Here is a 21,079-nt window from a genome sequence, read left to right on the forward strand (position 1 = left end):
TGCAAAGTCTTATCAAACCCTTTGATATCGTTATACCAAAGTCTCTTTGACTAGAATGTTCATTAACTGGTTTAGGACAATCCCTAGTTATAATCCATATTTGAATAGCATATGAGTTCATATGAGTCAAATGTTCTAACGCCCTGCTTGCGGTGCGTGTATATAATGTATATACGTGTGAACCATCGGGTGGACAAAAGTGAAATTGCACTAATTTTGACGTTATTTTATTAATCTCGTGAAAATAATGTTTAAACTGGCAGAAGGTTAATCAGGTATCATGTGGTGGCGTTGATAGCCGAAAGACAATGGTACATGCACCAATCAGCCGGTGCCCCGATAATTGAGTGTTATGTGCCTTATGTCTAATGCTTGATGCAAAACTATCATTGAGCCGTGCGTCTCACTGGAAGCAGCCTCTCTATTCCTATAAGGTAGAGGTAAGTCTGTCTACAGACCCTACTATAGCCTTCCTATTGATGTAATATACTGAGTATGATGATGATGAGTTAGATGTTCTACTTATATATATCTTTTAAGAATTAAAATATCTTATCCTTTTTAATCTATATAACTAATATTTGTTGACACGACTAAGTTAATGTGGATTTTGACTAATGACATAATAGAAGTTTTGGTATACTTATATATACTTATTTTAACCAGGGCCGGACCCACATAGTTCCTATCGGGGTCCCGAGACACCAGTGTTTTTTAAAAATTACTTAGAGACGATATATTAAATTTTGTAAGGACCCCATAAAAATTAATACTTGGAACCCATACTATTAAGGCTGAACTAGTCTAGTGGAAAATCCCTTGTTTTTTCTTTGAGAGGTTGCAGGTTCAAGCCTCACCATACCCAGTTTTTGTTGTTTTTTTAATATTCTAGTCAATATTAGTTATTTAGTTAGGGTATTTGTGTTTTTTCTTTAGTTTATCCCATATAACCATTATCACTTTAGTTTATCCCATATAACCATTATCACCATGCAACATATATAATGACAACATGAGTTTTACATATACTTAAATTATTTATCTTGCGTATGTATATTATAATTAATCATTTATTTGTGTAAGAGTTAGTTTTTCATGTCTTGGTTATTCATGTAAGACCATATATATATAGCTTACGCTTATATTTTTCGGGTATGAATAAAAATGAATTAAAAGTGTATGTTCTATCTAGTTTCTAATCTATATTCTTTCTACTTACTCGTTTCCGATGACACCATATTTTCGTGTTTTATTATGTTCCTCCTCTCGACCCGATCCGAATAACGACCGACCCAAAAATTTTGTAAACCAGAAAAATTGGGACCCCATTGACAAAAAATCTTGGATCCGCCACTGATTTTAACTATCTATCTAATAAACCTTATAATAAAAAACTCATATGTTATTTAAATAACATAAGATATGATGAACCAAAATTGAATTTTCAGCTAGAGATCACAACTTTTTCTTGCATGCATTTCAACTAGTTTATAATCGACAATGTGAAAAAACAAACCGCAACATAAAAATGACATTAGATATCATTACTAATATAAAATTTAACCGGTTAATCAAATACCAATAAATCGAGTCTCTCTAATTACTTCCACCAAAAATTTCCTTTAAAACCATATTTAAGAATATATAAATATATATTTCTATAGAGTATAGAAGTATAGAGATATACACAAAAAACTATTAAATATAACTTATTACTTAATAGTGATCCAGTGGTTAGTTGGCCTGACTTTCTTAGTGGAGACGCATGTTCGATTTTCATTTGAGCCAATTCTATGGACATCTGGATAAAGTGACGAATCAAGACTTTAATTCCAAGTTTGAACCCGACATGGGCAAGAGTTTACGGATTCCATCCAGATCCCAAGCATCAGGGTCACGTTGATCGAGGATTCGATCTTAGACATAGCCCCCAAAATGAAAAGTTTACACGTGATATCCTTTACTATTAAAAAAAAAACAAACTTATAAGTGGTAAAAGTGTAAAAACACAAACTATAGGAACCAAACTTGCCAACAAAAAAAAGACCATTTCTGCATAATTTACACACTATATAAACTTGTTTCTTCGGCAACAGATATATACCCTAACTCAGAGATATATACATATATATCTTCTTCTTCTTCTTCTTCTTCTTCTTCTTCTTCTTCCCAACTGCAAATAGTAAAATAATATTAATATTATTATTATTAGTAACTTGTTGTGCAATATTATTCCATCGATGGCGACACCTGATCAGGAATCAATCAACACATTCATCAGCATCACCGGTGCATCTGAATCCGTTGCCATACTCAAACTCACGGTATTAATAATAGTAATTTCATCCAAATCACATAACTTTTGTTCTTGATTCATCGATATGGTTTCCTTGATTGATTACATAAGCATCCGCAGTATTAATTCGTGTTCGTCTGCTTTATAGAGCTTGTCTTTTGATTATACAGTAGAATGTGAGGGTTTGGTGTTAATTTAGCCCTAATTTCTGGTTTAATTTGGTGTTTGTAATAAGCTAGGGTTCGATTTTGAGAATTAGTAGTTTTGGGAAATTGAATCTCTAATATTGCTTGTTGTGAAGTTTATTTAAGGATTTTGGGAAAGTATACTTGTTTTGTTCGGTTAGATCGTAATTAACGGATTTAGGTATTTTATTTCTGCTTCAATTAAGGTATAGTTTCTGTATATGCTCTTTAGAAATTTGATTTTAGATGGTGGTAATGCGTCAAGTTGTTGGTTATATATGGTTTTCACATGATTTCAATTAGTCTATGCAGTTAATGCGGAAAGATATCGGATATCGGTCAAGTACCGGTATTTGAGAAATCGGTATTTTAATATCATGCAGAATTTATATATATAGTAATTTAACACTAAGAATTCAGTATACTCTCCTCCTATCATTGACAACTTCACCTTTTGAGCTTACAAAACACTAACAGTTGTAGCAAGTAGCAACTGATTAAGACTTAAAAGTACCAACATTAAACACTGAAAATTGACATTTAAGACGTAAAACACTGGTATCGGGAAAATCGGTCAATATCGCTGATAATATCAGGACAAATATATTATTAAGGGACCGATTACCCAATACATCGGTGATATATTGGCGATATCGACTGCATAGCAATTAGTCCTTGGTCTTTAAACGTGGTCTCATGTAGTTTTGGGTGAAAATTGGTCAAAGTTAGGGTTTGTAGAGGTTTATATGTGGAAACCGTCGAATGAAGATAGGTTGATAATGATATGTTATGAGAGATTCGGTTGTAAATAAAGCTTATTTGGTTGTACATAGACGCGCCCCTCTTGCCCCATTTGCTTGATGTTATGATATGCATTGAATGTTGATTGTTTATGTTGTTAATATTAATTAATGATAATATTGATGGTCAAATTGTATCTGTCATTAAATGAGACGACTATACAAGCACCGTTGTCAGATTGTTAATTGATATTCCTTTTCTGTATGTCATGTGTGCACGCCGTAATTGTTCTTTATTCAAAATTCAAAGCATCTGTGCGACTGTGCCTATTAACTATACATTAACATTTGGAAGTTATTTGATACGTTAACTTCTTAATTTGGTCTTAATCAGGAACATAATGGTGATCTCAACGCGGCTGTCAATGCACATTTCACTGAAGGAGATAGAACCATGTTAGTTTAATCTTTGTTTATTAGTTTAAATGTCACAAAATAATAAACTCTAACGTTAAGTTTTATACACTTTTTTCTTTCTTTTTGATATATTTAGAAGACACGAACCGCCTGTTGCTGCTCCACAAGATGATTTCATGGAAATGGATGAACTGATTCAAACCGCATCTAACCGACCTCCTTTTTCACTCTTTCCTTCAGCCCGAGATATTAATCCCTTCTCTCTTCTCGACCCGAACTTCACCCGAAGCGTATTCGATAGTGAGCCCAGGTTCGGAACCGGTGAACCGTTTGTATCCCATCCACGAGAAGTGAGACAGATTCCCATTGAGGTGAAGGACGGGCCCGGGCCTGCTTCAGAATCGGAACGTTCTGGACACGCTCCTAGAATCGAGGATGTCACTGAGACCGCATCAGAGAATGTCCCAGAAACTCATGGGGTTGTGATTGTTGATGAAGATGATGATGATAATGATTTTCCAACTTCTGATTTGAGGCCTAGTGCTCCACAAGTTGGTGATTTGAATTTACCCGATTATGGTATTGAAGAGGAAATGATTCGGGCTGCAATAGAAGCTTCTAAACAGGATTCACAGATGGGTGTAGGAGATGAAGGTGTACCACAGCCCAGGCAATCTCAGATTGAGGATCCTGAATTGGCACAAGCGGTTTCTTTATCTTTAAAGGTTTGTTTTTTTATTTTTAACCTTTTTCTTATAATGTGACAAAGCACTCGTGCTAACATTAATGTTTACCAGACTGCTGAGCAAGAGAAAGCCTTGCGCCAGCTAGGGTCTGAAGTGGGACCATCAGAACCGACAGGTTCAAAGTTGGTTGACGTGGACGATTTGGAGACATTGACATCGTTTAATGGAAGGTAAGATTCTAATCATTCATGCCAATGTGAAGAGTTGGGTGAGTTGGGACTTGGAGTAATTAGAAAATTGGGTTTGTGTTGATACAATTTATAAAGTTTTATTGATATTGAATTTTTTAATTGTGAGTAGAAAATTAATATTATTACAATGCTAGTCCTTTAAAATAAATGACTTTGGAGGATTTACGTTGGGGGTGTGCATGGGTCGGTTTTGGGCCCAGGCTCACAGGCTGAACCAAAAACTGAAAATCAATTTTTGGGTTTCTAAAAACCACATGTTTTCTGTTTTCTTGGTTTTGTCATTTGGGCTTGAACTTCTGGGCTGAAAATGGCCCAAAACAATGGATTTGGGCCTAAATATTTTTGTTAAAGATTAACATTTGGGCCTAAAGTTTTAGGGCTACATCAATTCTTTATAAAGGACTTAACATTTAAAATTAAATGTTATAATCAATAAATTCAATAACAAACATTCAAATAAAGTTTTTAACCCATGCAGAATTGCTTTTTACGGGTTTGATTTGGTTTTTTAATGGTTCTGTTATAAAACTCGATTTGGTTTTTCAGGCTTGGGTACATCAGTACATGCAAAACTGAAACCTAATTGGAAATTTAGGTTTTGAGAAAACATAAAAGCTGTCAGTTTTTGTTTTGCTTAGGTTACGGGTCTGTTATTTTGGTTTCATGCACACTTTTAGATGCATGCGGTAAAAGTATAATTTTGATTGCATTGAACCTGTTTGACTCTTTTTATCAGTTTGAGATAAAAACGCAACCCAAACTGACCCACACATAAGTAGGTTGAATTTGACAACTCTAGTTTCTGGTGCATTTTACTGAGACCTTAAAACTGGGACCCGCAAAGTGAGAATACTAAACAGTTTCTCTGTAACTTACAACAGGTTGGAAGCAGGGAGCTCATCAATTCCAGAAGAAGTTGATGAACCAGAAGAACAACCTCTGGTTAGAAACAGGAGCCGGCTCACGTCCTCTCGATCCATTGATTCTTCTGAAGAAATTGAACAAGTAGACTTAAACTTAGCATCTGGTCTTCAACAACCACCAAATAATCACCCTGTGAACAACACGAGTGACTTCCCATCTGATGAAGTATTATTATTATTATTCACTAAATGCGTATCATACACGTACATACTTTGTTTCTATCATAATTGATTATCTATTTACAGTGGGGAGGAATCTCATCTATGGAACATGATGAAGCGGTCATGCTTGAGGCTGCACTGTTTGGTGGAATACCAGAAGGTAGTGGATATCGTGTACCGTTTGCATCACATCCGTACATGCAAAATGGTTTAGATGGAAATGTTGGACCGTATACCCGGCCAACACCTCGTCCTCCGTCACCGTCTCTAACTGCTCAGCGTTTAATAAGAGAACAACAGGTATATATTTGAACATTGAAGTATGGTTTGATTATTTAACACAAAACCGCAATAAGTTTGTAAGAAAAGTGTAATTTTTGCATACAGGATGATGAGTATCTTGCTGCATTGCAAGCTGACAGAGAAAAAGAGATACTAGAGCAGTCAGCTAAAGAAGCTGCTATGGAAGAAGAAAGGCTTAAGGAAGAAGAAGCACACATAAAGCTAGAAGAAGAACAGGTGACTTGTGTTTAAAATGCTTTTATTGAAGTCTGATGCAATTAATCTTTCTTTAACTAGTATCCTAGTCACTAAAAACCTAAGATAATAAATAAAAAAATTAATGAATAGTGACATTATTCCACCTCAAATAAGTTTTGTTTGTGGATATTTTATGGACTTGACTACTTGAGTTAAGTTGGAGTTAGTGGTATTGGTTAATATGCTTTTGATTTTAAATTTAATGTTAGTAGTCTGTTCTGTAATGTTAATTGAATACCATCTGTTTACTGATGTTAATATTAATGTGAGATTGTCAATTAATACCTGAATGGTTCTTAATCTATATGTTATTAACGTTAGGTTTATCTAATGTTAATACTTAATGATAAGTTGTTACAAATTTCTATACTCATGTATATATGCTTTGTCCCATATAACTATTCAGTGTGTATTTACATATTCAAACGAATCCTTACATAGATATACATATATATATTTACATATTCAAACGAATACATGGTAAGAATGCACATACATATACATACTGTATGTATGCATATAAATATTTTTTCTAAAACATGTGCACATATACGATTAAAACACATACACATTATGTGCATGTATAGAGTATACACATACCTCTTACAGGCAAGACAGGTATGCCCATACAAGTACATAACATATATGATATATCTACAAAAATAGAATCTTTTTCTGAAAAATTCACTTTTTGCTCCTTAGTGTTTTCATGTCTAAAGTAACACTGGTTTGTTACTACTGGCTTTATTCATGCTTCATCTGTTATAAGATCACGGCATAACTTCAATCATCAAACAGTAAATACTTGTTTTTGATTTTGTTATATTTTTCTTGCAGGAACTTTCGAGGCAGTTAGCAGGAAAAGAAGCATCACTTCCTCAGGAACCGACATCTGATGATGAAAATGCTGTCACACTTCTTGTCCGCATGCCAGATGGAAGCCGTCGTGGACGCAGATTTTTCAGGACTGATAAGTTACAGGTATAATAATTTTTAAAAACATTAACCTTTTGTGTTAACCTAACTACAATACTTCCCAAAATGCCAAATTAAAAGGTGTTTTAGTCTTTTAGCGATGTTACTATCACTTTTAATTGATTTGTGTTACATTTTTTTCTTGGCAGCATCTTTTCAGCTTCATTGATGTTGCTCGAGTGGTCAAGCCTGGAACATACAGATTGGTAATTCCTCACCCACTTTTTTCAAAGCGTTCTTAAGTTTCTGTTTTTTCAGTTTGCGTGGTGGCTCGTATATGAAAAACAAACGTTTTTCATTCATTTTCTTGAGATTGAGTATTGCTCGGCTGTTGTCACATACTCAAGCTCGGCTTGAGTTTGGCTCGGGTTCAGCTTGTTTATTATTTAGCAATTAATTTCTGTACATTTTTATAAATTTTTAATTATAATTTTTATATATAACATAATATATAGTTATTTGTTGTTAAACAAGCTTATTTTGAGGCTCAAGCTCTTTTAAGCTCGGCTCGGTTAAAGCTTTTAACTAGCTGATCTTGAGTGGCACACGGGTCGCATATTAATATTATATATACGTATAATAAAATGTTTATGTTATATTTTATCATTAGTTTCATATTTATCATTTAGTTATTTTATTAGAGTTTACACCCCTAGTAAGAACGTACTTTTTTCCAAAAAAATTAACTTTTTTTTTTTAAGAAATAGTATGTTGAATGTGATACAAAAGTTTATATTTCCAGTAATGACCTAATTTCTTAAATAAAGTGAGATGAGATTCCATGCAATAAAAATACACACAAATGACTTTCAACTTGTTCAGCACATGTGGTTCCCTATAAACTGACCATTGTTGTATTCTTATACAGGTGAGACCCTATCCTCGCCAGGCTTTCAGTGATGGAGAAAGTAACTTAACGTTGAATGAACTCGGTTTGACTAGCAAACAGGAGGCCCTATTTCTTGAGCCTATTTAAATATGGTATCAAAATAGTTTATTGCTCAGAAAACATAGATACTTAAATTACATATAAACTTTGTTGGTGGTTCATGGGTCGTGGTCTATTGGTTCGTTTGTACGTGTCGTGGAGATTGATCTGGAGCTATTAGACGGTTTGGTTTGGACATGTTATGTGGTGGGTTGGGGTTGTTATAACTTTTATATTTACAGATTCCCGATTTCTTTTGGTACCTTTATATGTGACTCCGGTAAGCGTGTTGAATTGTTTGGTCTGTTCTTGGTTGTCATGCAAGTTAACTATTTCTGTTTGTTATGTTTGATTAAAATACGCGACGCGACCTATTGATCATTTTTGTAGTATGTTATGGTGTTTCAGATGGGTCGTTTGTTGGTCGGTAAATAAGCTCTCCACTAATTACTCCCATTAGTATCGATCCCTAATGTATTCCAACAGTTCTTCCTTGATCGTTGTCTTCAAGATGAACATGGCTCTATCAACTTTGACTATCCACTTGTAAATTAGCACATTAGTATCGATCCTAGTCTCCACCATGCTATCACCGTTGACAACGTTTCGTAGGTCTAAACCATGTAGATACGAATTCAATACATTACATGTAGACTGTATGTTGTAGTATGAGTTCAACTTCTTCCCACAACCAAGACCTTGGAATTCATTTATGACTAATAGGTTTGGCTCTTGTACCACTTGTCAAACCTTTACAAGTGAAATCAAACAGAAGCCAAAGAAAACCGACACATGCTTTGCTCAAAACAAACAAGCGACTCTTGTATTTACTTGACTATTGAGAACAACTTAAACTTACAAGGTCTATATTTTGCAAGATTTGTAATTCGACTCCAACAAAACAAGAGGATAAATTAAATTCAAATAACACTATGCAAGGGTAGGCGTGCAATTATTACCCGATCTAAAATAGTGTTTAGAGACCATCATATGGTTGTTACTTTAGTGTTGGCAACAATGGTCGTCACCGAAGAATTGAAGGGTCTTCAGTCTTCTACTAACTTAAGGTTGGTCACTTGTCCACTAGCGACCAGTCAACCACATAAATCGCCACAAGCACTTGTTTGTAACTGCATGGCTGATAGTTAGCGACATGACCAACTATCATGTCTGTTCATAGGTAATGGGTGATAGTAGTCGAGGATGACTCATTTTGCCATTCATAGGTAATTTGGATCCTAAAACTATTTCTATATTACACTCTTTTTAAGCCATTCCAATCCTGTGTCAATAAAATAAATATATTCAAGATATTATAAGATTATCTATAATTTGTATTTGATTCATTGTTATCTAGATCTCGATATAGTTTGTGAAGGATTTGTATTTCCTCCCTATACAATGGGATTAGTTTGTGATTTTTTTTAAGAAATATCCAATCATCACCTTAGTTGCAGTTTTGATGATTGTAAAGGACCAAAGCCATGATGATTACTTTGATATTTTTGTGTGGAAAGAAAGAGATTCTAGAAAATTGTCTTCTATGGAATCTTGTTACATGGCAAATATATGAGCTCATTATCAGGACATCTGTCTCATATTATGACTTTATGAGAACAGACTATGTTCCTTGTGGATAAATTATTCGTGCTTTGTAACTTTGGTATTGACAGAGCTTTCATACTAAGTTGTAAACTTATAAGAATCACAATTTTCCTGGTGTCACAAATATGTTACAAAAACACTTGTATATGTATTTTAGAGCATCAACGGTAAGGAGGAAAAAATAAACATGTATATTTAACAACCAAATCATAAAAACACTATTATTTAAAACACACACGGTATAGAATCTTAAAAACAACCAAAACCATTGCCACATCATCACAACCTTTTACATCTAGTTTAAATTATCTATCTTTTTTATTTCATTAAAATATATTAGAAGTCATAATATATTTTTTATGTAGAAAAATTATAGCATTTAAAATTTGAAAGTTTTAATTAATTTTAAATTGTTAACTTTTAGTTTTATAAACTATATAAGATATTGCTAAATATTTTGATGAAGGGAAAACTATAAAAGTTAAAAATTTGAATTTATTTTTAATTACCAGTCTCTATTTTTTGGTAAAATATATAAAATACTATCTAAATGTTTTCAACGGAGGGAAATAGCCGAGCTCAAGCCCCAACCTCTGCTAGTCGTGCTGAGGCTCGACTCTTTAAACCCTAGTTACAATTAGTTTTAGAATATGTTATTTTACCAAAGGGTCAAGTTATTCTATCAAGGATTACAAAAATGAGAAGTGTGAGAAGCCATAAATAATTGATATGTGTCAAGTGTGGACCAAAAGAAAAAGAGTATAGAGGTAATTATACACATTTTCTCTCTCCACATGCAAGACACATGTTAATACCCCCATCATTTTAGAACGTTTATAACTTTTTCGTATGATAATTTTTTTTTAAAAAAATCATCATATTAACAAGCGTTTTTTTATCTTTAATATGAGTATGATTTTTGTTATATAAAATTTAAAACAAAAATCACGTCATTGTGTCTTTTCACACACCATTGTGTCTTTTCGCTTATCATTGTGTCTTTTTTATCATTGTGTCTTTTCGCACACCATTGTGTCATTTTTCGTCATTGTGTCTTTTCGCACACCATTGTGTCTTTTCGATTATCATTGTGTCTTTTCGCTTATCATTGTGTCTTTTTTCGTCATTGTGTCTTTTCGCACACCATTGTGTCTTTTTCGTCACCGTGTCTTTTTTCGTCATTGTGTCTTCGTTCGTCATTGTGTCTTTTTTCGTCATTGTGTCTTTTCGCATACCATTGTGTCTTTTCTCTTATCATTGTGTTTTTTTTCGTCATTGTGTCTTTTCGCACACCATTGTGTCTTTTCGCTTATCATTGTGTCTTTTTTCGTCATTGTGTCTTTTCGCACACCATTGTGTCTTTTCGCTTATCATTGTGTCTTTGTTCGTCATTGTGTCTTTTCGCACACCATTGTGTTTTTTCACTTGTCATTGTGTCTTTTTTTCGTCATTGTGTCTTTTCGCACACCATTGTGTCTTTTCACTTGTCATTGTGTCTTTTTTCGTCATTGTGTCTTTTCGCACACCATTGTGTCTTTTCACTTGTCATTGTGTCTTTTTTTCGTCATTGTGTCTTTTCGCATACCATTTTGTCTTTTTTCGTCATTGTGTCTTTTCGCACACCATTGTGTCTTTTTATCTAATACATAAAACACAATGCTTAATACATGTTACACAATAACTTGAAACGTAAAACACAATGTTGAATACGTATAACACAATGACCTAAAACGTAAGACACACAATGGTGAATACGTATAACACAATGACCTAAAACGTAAGATACAATGGTGAATACGTATAACACAATGACATGAAACATAAAACACAATGGAAACAACATATTACACAATGACACAATGAACAACAAAAAAAACATAATTAAAAAAACTCATTAATTTTTTTTATATAACAATATGATACTCATATTAAAGAAAATAAAACGCTTATTATTATGGTGAATTTTTTTCAAAAAAATAATGTCGTATGAAAAAGTTACGGACATTTTAAAATGATTGGGGAATTGACATGTGTCTTGCATGTGGAGAGAGAAAGATGGGTTATTACCTTTTCATCAATTTTTTTTATTAAATTAATCTCAACCATTCAAATCTAAGATCAATGGACTGGATTTCTTCTCACCCTTCTCATTTTTATTATCCTTTGTATTTTAACTTTACCCTTATTTATAAATATAGTATTTTTCAATAACAAATTATAAATTTAACAATTTTTTTTTTAATTCAACATTCAACCTCTCACTTGGCCCCACCACCTACAAATAGACTCGTTTTTTCTAGTTTGTATGAAAAAACTTGGTTGAAAAATGCCTCTCACAATAGATAAAAATGGGTGACATGGAAAACTAAAATTTAAAAAACAAAATAAAACTAAAAATAAAATAAATAAAAACTCATTTTTGTGAATTCTTTTAGTTCTACACGATCCTTCACTAACATCTTTACGCTTCCAAGTGATCACCTATCTTTTATATTTATTTTTGTGATAAACAAGTTTTTTTTAACTTCTTGTTATTTAAAATAATAAAATATTTTTAAACGTGTATTCTAAATAAAAAAAATAAAAATGCAAATTAAAATCTACGTCAACTTAAATTTAAACTATTACAAAATAAAAACACAATTACTCTTTAAGAGACTACATATGATTCAATATCACGTAAACTTTTGGACCTTTCAGGTGACTATTAATTTCTGGTATTGGTCCATGTTTGTAACTTAAAGGTTCATCATCATCATCATCATCATCATCATCATCATCATCATCACCACCATCCCCCTCCTCCGACCACTTAGTTATGGCATGCCATTCGTCGTGTACAGTCATATTATTCGTTATAAGGTATACATGCATTAGTTCACTTATGACTTGCATGCTCCAAATTCTTTTTCGATCACGTATAATACTCACCGTGCTTGGAGGGCATCAAACACTCTCGCAATATGCTTTACATATTCTATTCATGACGAATTTAAATTGTAGTTTCTTCGGTTTATATGGATATCTGAAACCTTTTACCACTGCGACCTGTTTAGGATAAATTAAATCTGCAAGATAGTATACATGTATCCTTTTGTGTATTGTGCCATTCCCCATAAATTTGCATGAAGGCACATTATCTTTTAAGATTTTATTAACTACTGGCCAATTATTGAACATGTTTATGCCATTACTCGTAGGTCATACGATTGAACTGTCTCGAGTATAATGGTGGGATGTTCATGGTCACATTGCGTATATTGAACTTTTCACGCAGCGTGATAGTTTTTCCTAGTCCGATCCATATAGCTAAGGCTTAGTAGTGTTTTAGGAAACGCATGTCTAGTTAAATGTATGTATAGCAACTATTAGATGCCACTATGTGGGAAAATTCAAAATACAGTCGTGATGACTTTAGACATTTGAAATTTGAAAAATTTATAATAACCTATCTTAAATATATATAAACGAAACTTTTAAAATCTCTCTGGCTACTTCCTACATCCTCTCAGACCACCAGATTGCTTTATCTGTAAATGTAGGCTTCTCATGCCTTTAACCCGAATTCATGGGTATGAGTATCACCAAACCCAAATAACCTATAAACGGGTTATAACATCTCATTATATTAAATATTAATCTCACTAAATATTTAATATAAAAATCCTATAAAATAAGATATACTAACAGTTAATATCCATTTTTTTAAAAAAAATATTATTTATAATTAAGAAACAATTTTATAGTAAAAAAATAAGCGGGTCATTGGTCTCACCAAACCTAGATCGCTTTTAAACAGGCTAATTCATCTCATTTGTTGGCGAAATCCTTTGATCATAAAACCCTAAATATATTATTAACTCCCTTACAATATATAAAATTAAAACAAAAATAAAAAAAACTATACATATTAGAAACAAAAATGAAAACAACCCCCGTAATACGGGGGGATAAAACCTAGTTAAATATATAAACACACACATATATAGAATTACTAGTTTTTATCCTCCGTATTACGGGGGTTGTGTTTCTTTTTCGTGTCTAATATTTATATTTTTTTAGATTTTAATTTTATTTATTGTAAGAAAGTTAATAATATACTTAGGGTTTGATGATGAAAGAGTTTCACAAATAAATGAGATGCTATAACCAGTTTAAAAACTATGGGTTTGGTGAGACCCATGACCCGCTTATTTTTTACTATAAAATTGTTTCTTAATATAAATAATTTTTTTTTTTCTAAATAAATTGGATATTAATTTTTTGTATATCCATATTTTATAGGATTTTCATATCAAATATTTGGTGAGATTAATTTTTAATATAATGAGATGTCATAACCCGTTTAAGGTTATCTGAGTTTAGTGAGATCCATACCCGTGAATTCGGGTCAAATGCATGAGAAGTCTTCATTTATAAATAAAATAATCTGGTGGCTTGAGAGAATATAAGAAGCAACCAGAGAGCTTTTAAATGTTTCGTTTATATTATATATATATATATATATATATATATATATATATATATATATATATATATATATAAGGTTTGGATCAAATACAAATGAAATTAACGTGCTAAATGTGAGAATCAAGTAGAGTAATTATATATATAAGGTTTATATATATATATATATATATATATATATATAAATATATAAGGTTTGGATCAAATACAAATGAAATTAACGTGCTAAACGTGAGAATCAAGTAAAGTAATTATATATACAAGTAGAGTAATTATGTAACTATAATTACTCTATGATGTAATTACATAATTACTCTACTTGTATATATAATTACTCTATTTGATTCTCAAGTTTAGCATGTTAATTTCATTTGTATGTTAACCTTCCCCCCCCTCTCTCTCTCTCTCTATATATATATATATATATATATATATATATATATATATATATAAAAGTTCAAATAAAAAACAAGTGTTTTGTGAGAAGTGTGAGAAGAGCTTTAAAATAAAAGAAACCACCTAAATATAACACTATACAATGTAAATATGAAACAATACAATTATTTAGAAACTATCAATCTCAACCACTAAATCATAGATCCAAGGGCCTAGATCTATTCTTTTTCTTCTCACAAAAATATTGTTTTTTACATTAACCCTATCCTATATATATATATATATATATATATATATATATATATATATATATATATGTATATTTAAGACGAAGATTCGTAGTTATATAGTTTTTCTTTTCTTTCATTTTCCTTTTTTTGCGCGCAACATGTATTGTAATTTATTTACATCCTCATATGTTGTTTTATATTATTCGTTTATAATATTTATATATTTTTTGGATTTTAATTTTATTTATTGTTAGAAAGTTACTAATATATTTAGGATTTGATAATAAAAGGGTTTTATAAATAAATAAGATGTTATACCCGGTCTAAAAGCTATCTGGGTCTAGTGAGACTCATGACCTGTTTATTTTTTTTACTATAAAATTGTTTCTTAATTATAAATAATATCTTTTTAAAAAAAGATATTAATTTTTAGTGTATCCCTATATTTTATAAGATTTTCATTTTAAATATTTGATGAGATTAATTTTTAATATAATGAGATGTTATAACCCATTTAAGGGCTATCTGGTTCCGGTGATATCCATACCCATGAATTCAGGTCAAATGCATAATAAGTTTTCATTTAAAAATAAAACATTCTGGTGGCTTGAGAGAATTTATGGAGCTTTCGTTTATATATATGTACGATCAATTTTCTTTTCTTCCCATCCATAATTCATATTAAATTATTTTTCAAGTGACACACTCTCCCTCAAATATTAGTCCTATTCAACTATTTTAATCATTGGACTCGAACCCTCAACCTCATAAGACAGTTTTACACACCTCGATGCCGTTAGGCTAAGGAGGAGAGTAATAATATAGCTTCCCAATATGTTCTAGTTAATTCGGAACTTATTTGTATGACGGCATTCACCATATCATCTAGTGTATGACTCTTTCATTCACCAGTATATTTTTGTTAATAAGAATAAGATTGATTCCTTGATGTCCAATTCCATGTTATGTTATTTGTTGACACATACCTCCTGTATGACTCCTTAGAATAATTACTTGATTGTTATTTATTCTCAACCTTATTTATATAATGCACCTTCATATTTATTTTTAACTGTGTACACGATAATATTTTTTGCTATTATTAATAGGCATAAAAGGGGTGGCTCTTCTAACAAGAGATTATAGAGATGAAATGTATCACCCCTTTTAATTTAGGTAACAACGTCTTAAACTTTCATCTACTTGTTTTCTTAAAGTACAACACAAAAAATCAAAAAATTTAGCACAAAAAAATCCAGTATAAAAATTTCAGTATGCACAGACAGTTCAACACAAAAAACTTAGTACAAAATTTTCAGTACGAAAACTATAGCACGGTCTTAACGATACAAAAAAATCCAGTGCTCGATCTATGATGCATTTGTTTAAATTAATGTTGCATAAAAAAGCTGTAGATGATTAAAAAAGACGAGGCAAATTGAAAAACATCAACAAAAGTGGTTATCTCCAGTTATCAACAAAAGTGGTTTATCTCCAATTTACCCTCCCTTACGCTGTTTTTTTTCTACACTTTGATCTCAACCACTGATTACAAAAACAAAGTTTTAATCACATGCATCTCTATGTGACATATATCAAGTGTTTCAGTATTTTGTTAAAATCGAATTGTTATTTATATTAGTTTCTTGGTTGTGTGTTGATGGTCAACGGATGGATCTTTGATATTCAACAAATAATGATAAAGTGAGACTATGAAAGGTAAATCACTAATTTTAAATCACACATATGTAGGTGATTTTTATCAAGTGTTCAGGTTTTATGTTATGTGAACTACATCAAGTTAATTTCTTGCTTGTGCATTGAGCAGTTTAATCATTGATATTCAAAAGATAAGATTATGTAGACACTATGGTGACATGCATTAATCAACATACGTGGTGGCTTCAAACTTAAGCTAAAATAAGGAATTTATACTCCATCAAATTATGCAAATATGGAAAGTGACTTCAGTTGAATGACGGGAGTACCTAGTCCCCAAGAGGCAGCTTATATATAGGGGTAGCAACCAGACATAAATATTCAAACAAAACAAAACAAAACAAAACAAAACCAAACCAAACCTTAAATTGTTAAATTGTAATACTAGTTCATACTAAACAATGGCAGCTGCAACTGCGGTTCGTGTGTTTGGCAACCCAATCACCCAAGGATCTCGTGCCCAAAGGGCCCAAGCAGCCCAGAACTACCAAAACGCTGATGGCAAGCTCGACCAGGTGTTGCAGATTTCAAGCCAGTCTCAGAAAGCAGCAGTGGGAAGGGCCCCAGCCACAGTTAGCTCAACATTTGGCAGGATGTACAATGCCACCGGAGAAACTATAACTAAAGTGACTGCCTATGATTGGGAGGGAAACGTCGTTTGGCATTACCCGGTGCACATCCAAAACGGTCAGTGGGCAATTTTTGAGCATGTTGGCACTAGTCCTGGCTCGCTCTGCAAAGGATCAATTGCTGCTGTGGTGTACAACATCCAGAATTGCACTGATGCAATGATTGCTTGGAACAACCCTTGGAAAACTGGCTTAGGTGGAATGAACAGTGTAAGTCACATTTAGTTCATAATAATTAAATCCCACATTCGACCACTCTTCTTATTAAGTCATACATAATGTATAACAACAAACTGGTTATACAAATGTTGCAGGCTTATTGTGAGATGAATTATCCGGGATACTTTAATAATTGTGACTGGGAAACAATATACAAAAAGTTGAAGGCTTCGGGTATTGAAAGCCGTGCAAGTAAGGAAGGCTATGCTACAAAAGTAACCATCGATAAAAAAGGCAATACTCCCTGTTACACTGCCATTTTCTGTCTTGCCATCTAGATAACGAACACGATCCTTGAAGTACGTGACAATAAGGCTCTTACTACTTGAGCCATTAATGTGATGAAAACCCGTAGCACCTCAGCTCTATATATGCTTGTAATGATATGTAATAAGCCAAACCTATAGTAGGTGATGATTGGCTTATAAAGCTTTACATAAATAAAACGTTTTCTAATTGGTGTGTTCTTGATCGACAATAGAGGGATTATAACATTATACTTATATCAGATCACATTTCAAACTTCAAAGATCTTATTAACATGAGATCTATGACAACAAGCCAGAGAAATGGACTACAACTTCTGGATATTTTTTAATTTTTTGCAAAAAAGATAATGACTTATATTGATAACATTATTTAAAAGATTCACAATGCTACACTCGGAGATGGAAAGTCATGTTTCTAATCTATGAAAATATTGAAATAAACCATGCTTGAGAATTAAATGACAACGGACATATATATGGATGATTATGCAAATATGTAGCAATTGAAAACTAACTAGCTTAGTTAACCCTTCAACTTGAACCCTTTGACATATGAATAGAACGCGAAACCACAATCACTTGAATGAAATTCAACCCTGGACAAGTATTTAGATCAATCCGTATCTTCAGGCAACTTCTAGCTTTCTTCATTTCTGCAAATCAGTGTTCCATTCTGTAGTTCATTGTTTAGGATATATGAAGATATCAGAAACATATGTATTGGTTTATTAATTGTACTTCGATGTAGTAAATGTTTATTGACTGCACATAGTAAATGTTGAAAATACTTACAATTGTTGGCATTCGTGAAATATATTAAAACACTATATATAAAGGAAAAGTAATATGTGCAGCTATTTAAGAAGGATGTTATAAATGGCGCATGGTTACACACGATCCATGGTGCTATTAAACAATACATATTAAACCAATTTAACATGACTCCTTGCTAATTTTTAACTTGCCATGCATACCGCAACGCGCACCCCGGCCTCTATGCTACTCCTAAGTTTACATCATTTTGTCAACAATGGGCCTTGAACCCACATCACGTATGAGGAACTTCACGTCAATTAACACGTTGCTACCATTGGGTTACAAGCCTTTGGGTACCCATGGGTAAGCTCAACTAGTAGATTTTTTTTTCTTGCTAGTTTAATTAGAGGCGTTTATATCAACTACTATTGCATCGGTGTTGTTGATTTTAATCAAATCATGTAGGTCCCTTGACCGGATCAAACAACACAATAACTAGTTATCTTGGATCAATCTCTACACTAGCTAGCGGAAATCACTAGTGAGGACAGAGATCTCGGATCTTGTTTGGTGTATGATTATTGCTGAGAATACGAGAGAGAGGAGAGAGTTTGTGAGTTGTGAAGATAAGGTTTGACAAAAATGTTATGTGTGTATGAGTTACACACTCTATATATAGTGTGTAAGCTCATACACCTTCTTTTATTATAATCGGCCCAATGGGCTCTAAATACATATAGCCTTGGGCCCAAACATACAAAAGAACAAGTCCTAACAAGCTAATAAATACCTAAACGACATTAAATACAAATACGAAATACTCAAAACAGAATGGACCTTACAAATCATTTTTTGTTAGATGGGAACATAAAAAAAAGGAAACACAAATACATAGCATTACGAGTTAGGAGTTGAAGAGTGCACACTTGTTTAAGGTTATTCTGATTTTTGACACAACGAATACGTGGCTTCAAGAGGACGCATTTTCTCGATGGGGTCCAAGGCTAGGGATGGTTATGAGGTGGTAGAAACATGAGTAGGCATTGAAGACAACATGATTTAAAGTCTAAACCTTGATTGTATTGATGGTTAATGTTATGATTTCTTGATTACATATAACCCTATTTATAACCATACAATTCCTTGTTAGACAATAATAAGAGAAAAACTAACTCGAAAACCCCCTAGGTTTGTAAGTACGAAAACTAGGTCCACACACTTATGCAAGATTACACTATCACCCCCTAATGTTGTGACACCGTTGAAGCTTTGCATCTTGTTAAACTTCAAACGTGGCAACACTTTTGTAAGTATCTATGCTCTTTGTAAATCTCCACTGACATGCTTCACCTTGATAATTTGTTCTCTCTCAATGCACTCCTGAATGAAATGGTATTGTGTGTTGATGTGTTTGCTTCTCCCGTGAAAAACCGGGCTCTTCATTAAGGAAATAGTCGATGGTTTATCCACCTTCAACGTCACAATTTCCTCATTTTCTCCGGTCACAACAAACCCGAAGCTATAAGGATATGCAGTTGGTATAAGTTCAGCCTCACACGATGATAATGCCATCATTCCTTGTTTATGAGAAACACATAATACTGGTGATGTACCATAATAGACCCGATGTACTCCGACCATCATCCATATCTACCGCATGACTACTATCATTATACTCGTGCAACATACTGTTTTCGCCTCTCGAGTAAGAAATACCAAAGTCTAGTGAACCTCTAAGATATCGGAAAATATATTTAACTACTTGAGCGTGAGCTTGAGTTTGTGATTGAATGAATCGACTCGCATAACCAGCCGAGTAGCTCAAATCGGGTCTCATATGAGTTAAGTACTGCAAACTTCTGATTTTTTTCTATAACCGGTCGGATCTACCTTTGGATTTTCATCTTCTTTAGATAGCTTTAAGCCCGGTTCCACAGAAAAATGAGTCGAGTTACATTCCCAAACATTTGCTTCTTTTAGGATCTTCGTTGTATAACCACTTTGAGTTAACGTTATCCCATGATCCCTTTGTTAATTTCGATCCAGAGATATTAATACAACAACCCGAGGTCACTCATTACGAACCTTGACTCCATTTGTGCCCATGATCTCTTGTACACTTGTGCCTGTGACTATCATATCATTATCGTAAACTACAAAGAGTAGCTGCCTTTGACCCAAACACGCCTGTAAACCACTTGTTCTTGTTTACAAGTGAAACCGAGTTCCTTTAACGACCCGTCTATTTTAGTATTCCACGGCCTTGGTGCTTGGCATAGACTGTGCAATGCTTTAGTCAACTTGTAAACTTTTCTTTCTTGACCCTTCTTAACGAACTCATCCAGTAGAAATATGTACACCACTTCTTTTAAATCACCATGAAGAAGCGCATATTTTATGTCCAAGTGATACTCTTCCTAACCTCGGTTTGTTGCTAACGCGACTAAAAGTCTTAACGGTTTCAAATCTCACCACCAGTGCGAACACCTCTTCGAAGTCGATCCTAATCCTATATTATGAACATACCCCTTAGCTATGAGTCGGGACTTGTACTTGGTTATTTTTCTGGATTTATCTCTTTTGATTTTATAAATCCACTTTAAACCTATCAGCTTTACTTTGGGTGGTGCTTCAACTAATCGCCATGTCTTGTTTCGCTCAATCGACTCAATATCCGCTTCCATGG

General features: G+C 33.0%; 2 protein-coding genes across 2 annotated transcripts; both read left to right on the top strand.

Annotated features, from left to right (window-relative positions):
• The first annotated feature begins 2,192 nt into the window (after nucleotides 1-2,192).
• On the top strand, nucleotides 2,193-8,481 carry LOC143529910 (plant UBX domain-containing protein 8-like). Its single transcript, XM_077025597.1, has 10 exons — nucleotides 2,193-2,324; nucleotides 3,616-3,677; nucleotides 3,775-4,363; nucleotides 4,436-4,554; nucleotides 5,457-5,664; nucleotides 5,745-5,960; nucleotides 6,048-6,179; nucleotides 7,038-7,181; nucleotides 7,325-7,381; nucleotides 8,044-8,481. The coding sequence occupies exons 1-10, from the start codon at nucleotides 2,241-2,243 to the stop codon at nucleotides 8,149-8,151; spliced, it is 1,719 nt and encodes a 572-aa protein (XP_076881712.1). The 5' UTR covers nucleotides 2,193-2,240; the 3' UTR covers nucleotides 8,152-8,481.
• An 8,383-nt stretch (nucleotides 8,482-16,864) lies between these two features.
• LOC143529920 (23 kDa jasmonate-induced protein-like) lies at nucleotides 16,865-17,876 on the top strand. The gene is made up of 2 exons (XM_077025605.1): nucleotides 16,865-17,359; nucleotides 17,464-17,876. The coding sequence occupies exons 1-2, from the start codon at nucleotides 16,922-16,924 to the stop codon at nucleotides 17,644-17,646; spliced, it is 621 nt and encodes a 206-aa protein (XP_076881720.1). The 5' UTR covers nucleotides 16,865-16,921; the 3' UTR covers nucleotides 17,647-17,876.
• Nucleotides 17,877-21,079: the final 3,203 nt, after the last annotated feature.

The sequence above is a fragment of the Bidens hawaiensis genome, unplaced genomic scaffold (assembly GCF_021521415.1).
Source record: "Bidens hawaiensis isolate Kalapana, Puna unplaced genomic scaffold, B.hawaiensis_p1.1 tig00000636_1, whole genome shotgun sequence".
In the NCBI taxonomy this organism is placed as follows: Eukaryota; Viridiplantae; Streptophyta; class Magnoliopsida; order Asterales; family Asteraceae; genus Bidens; species Bidens hawaiensis.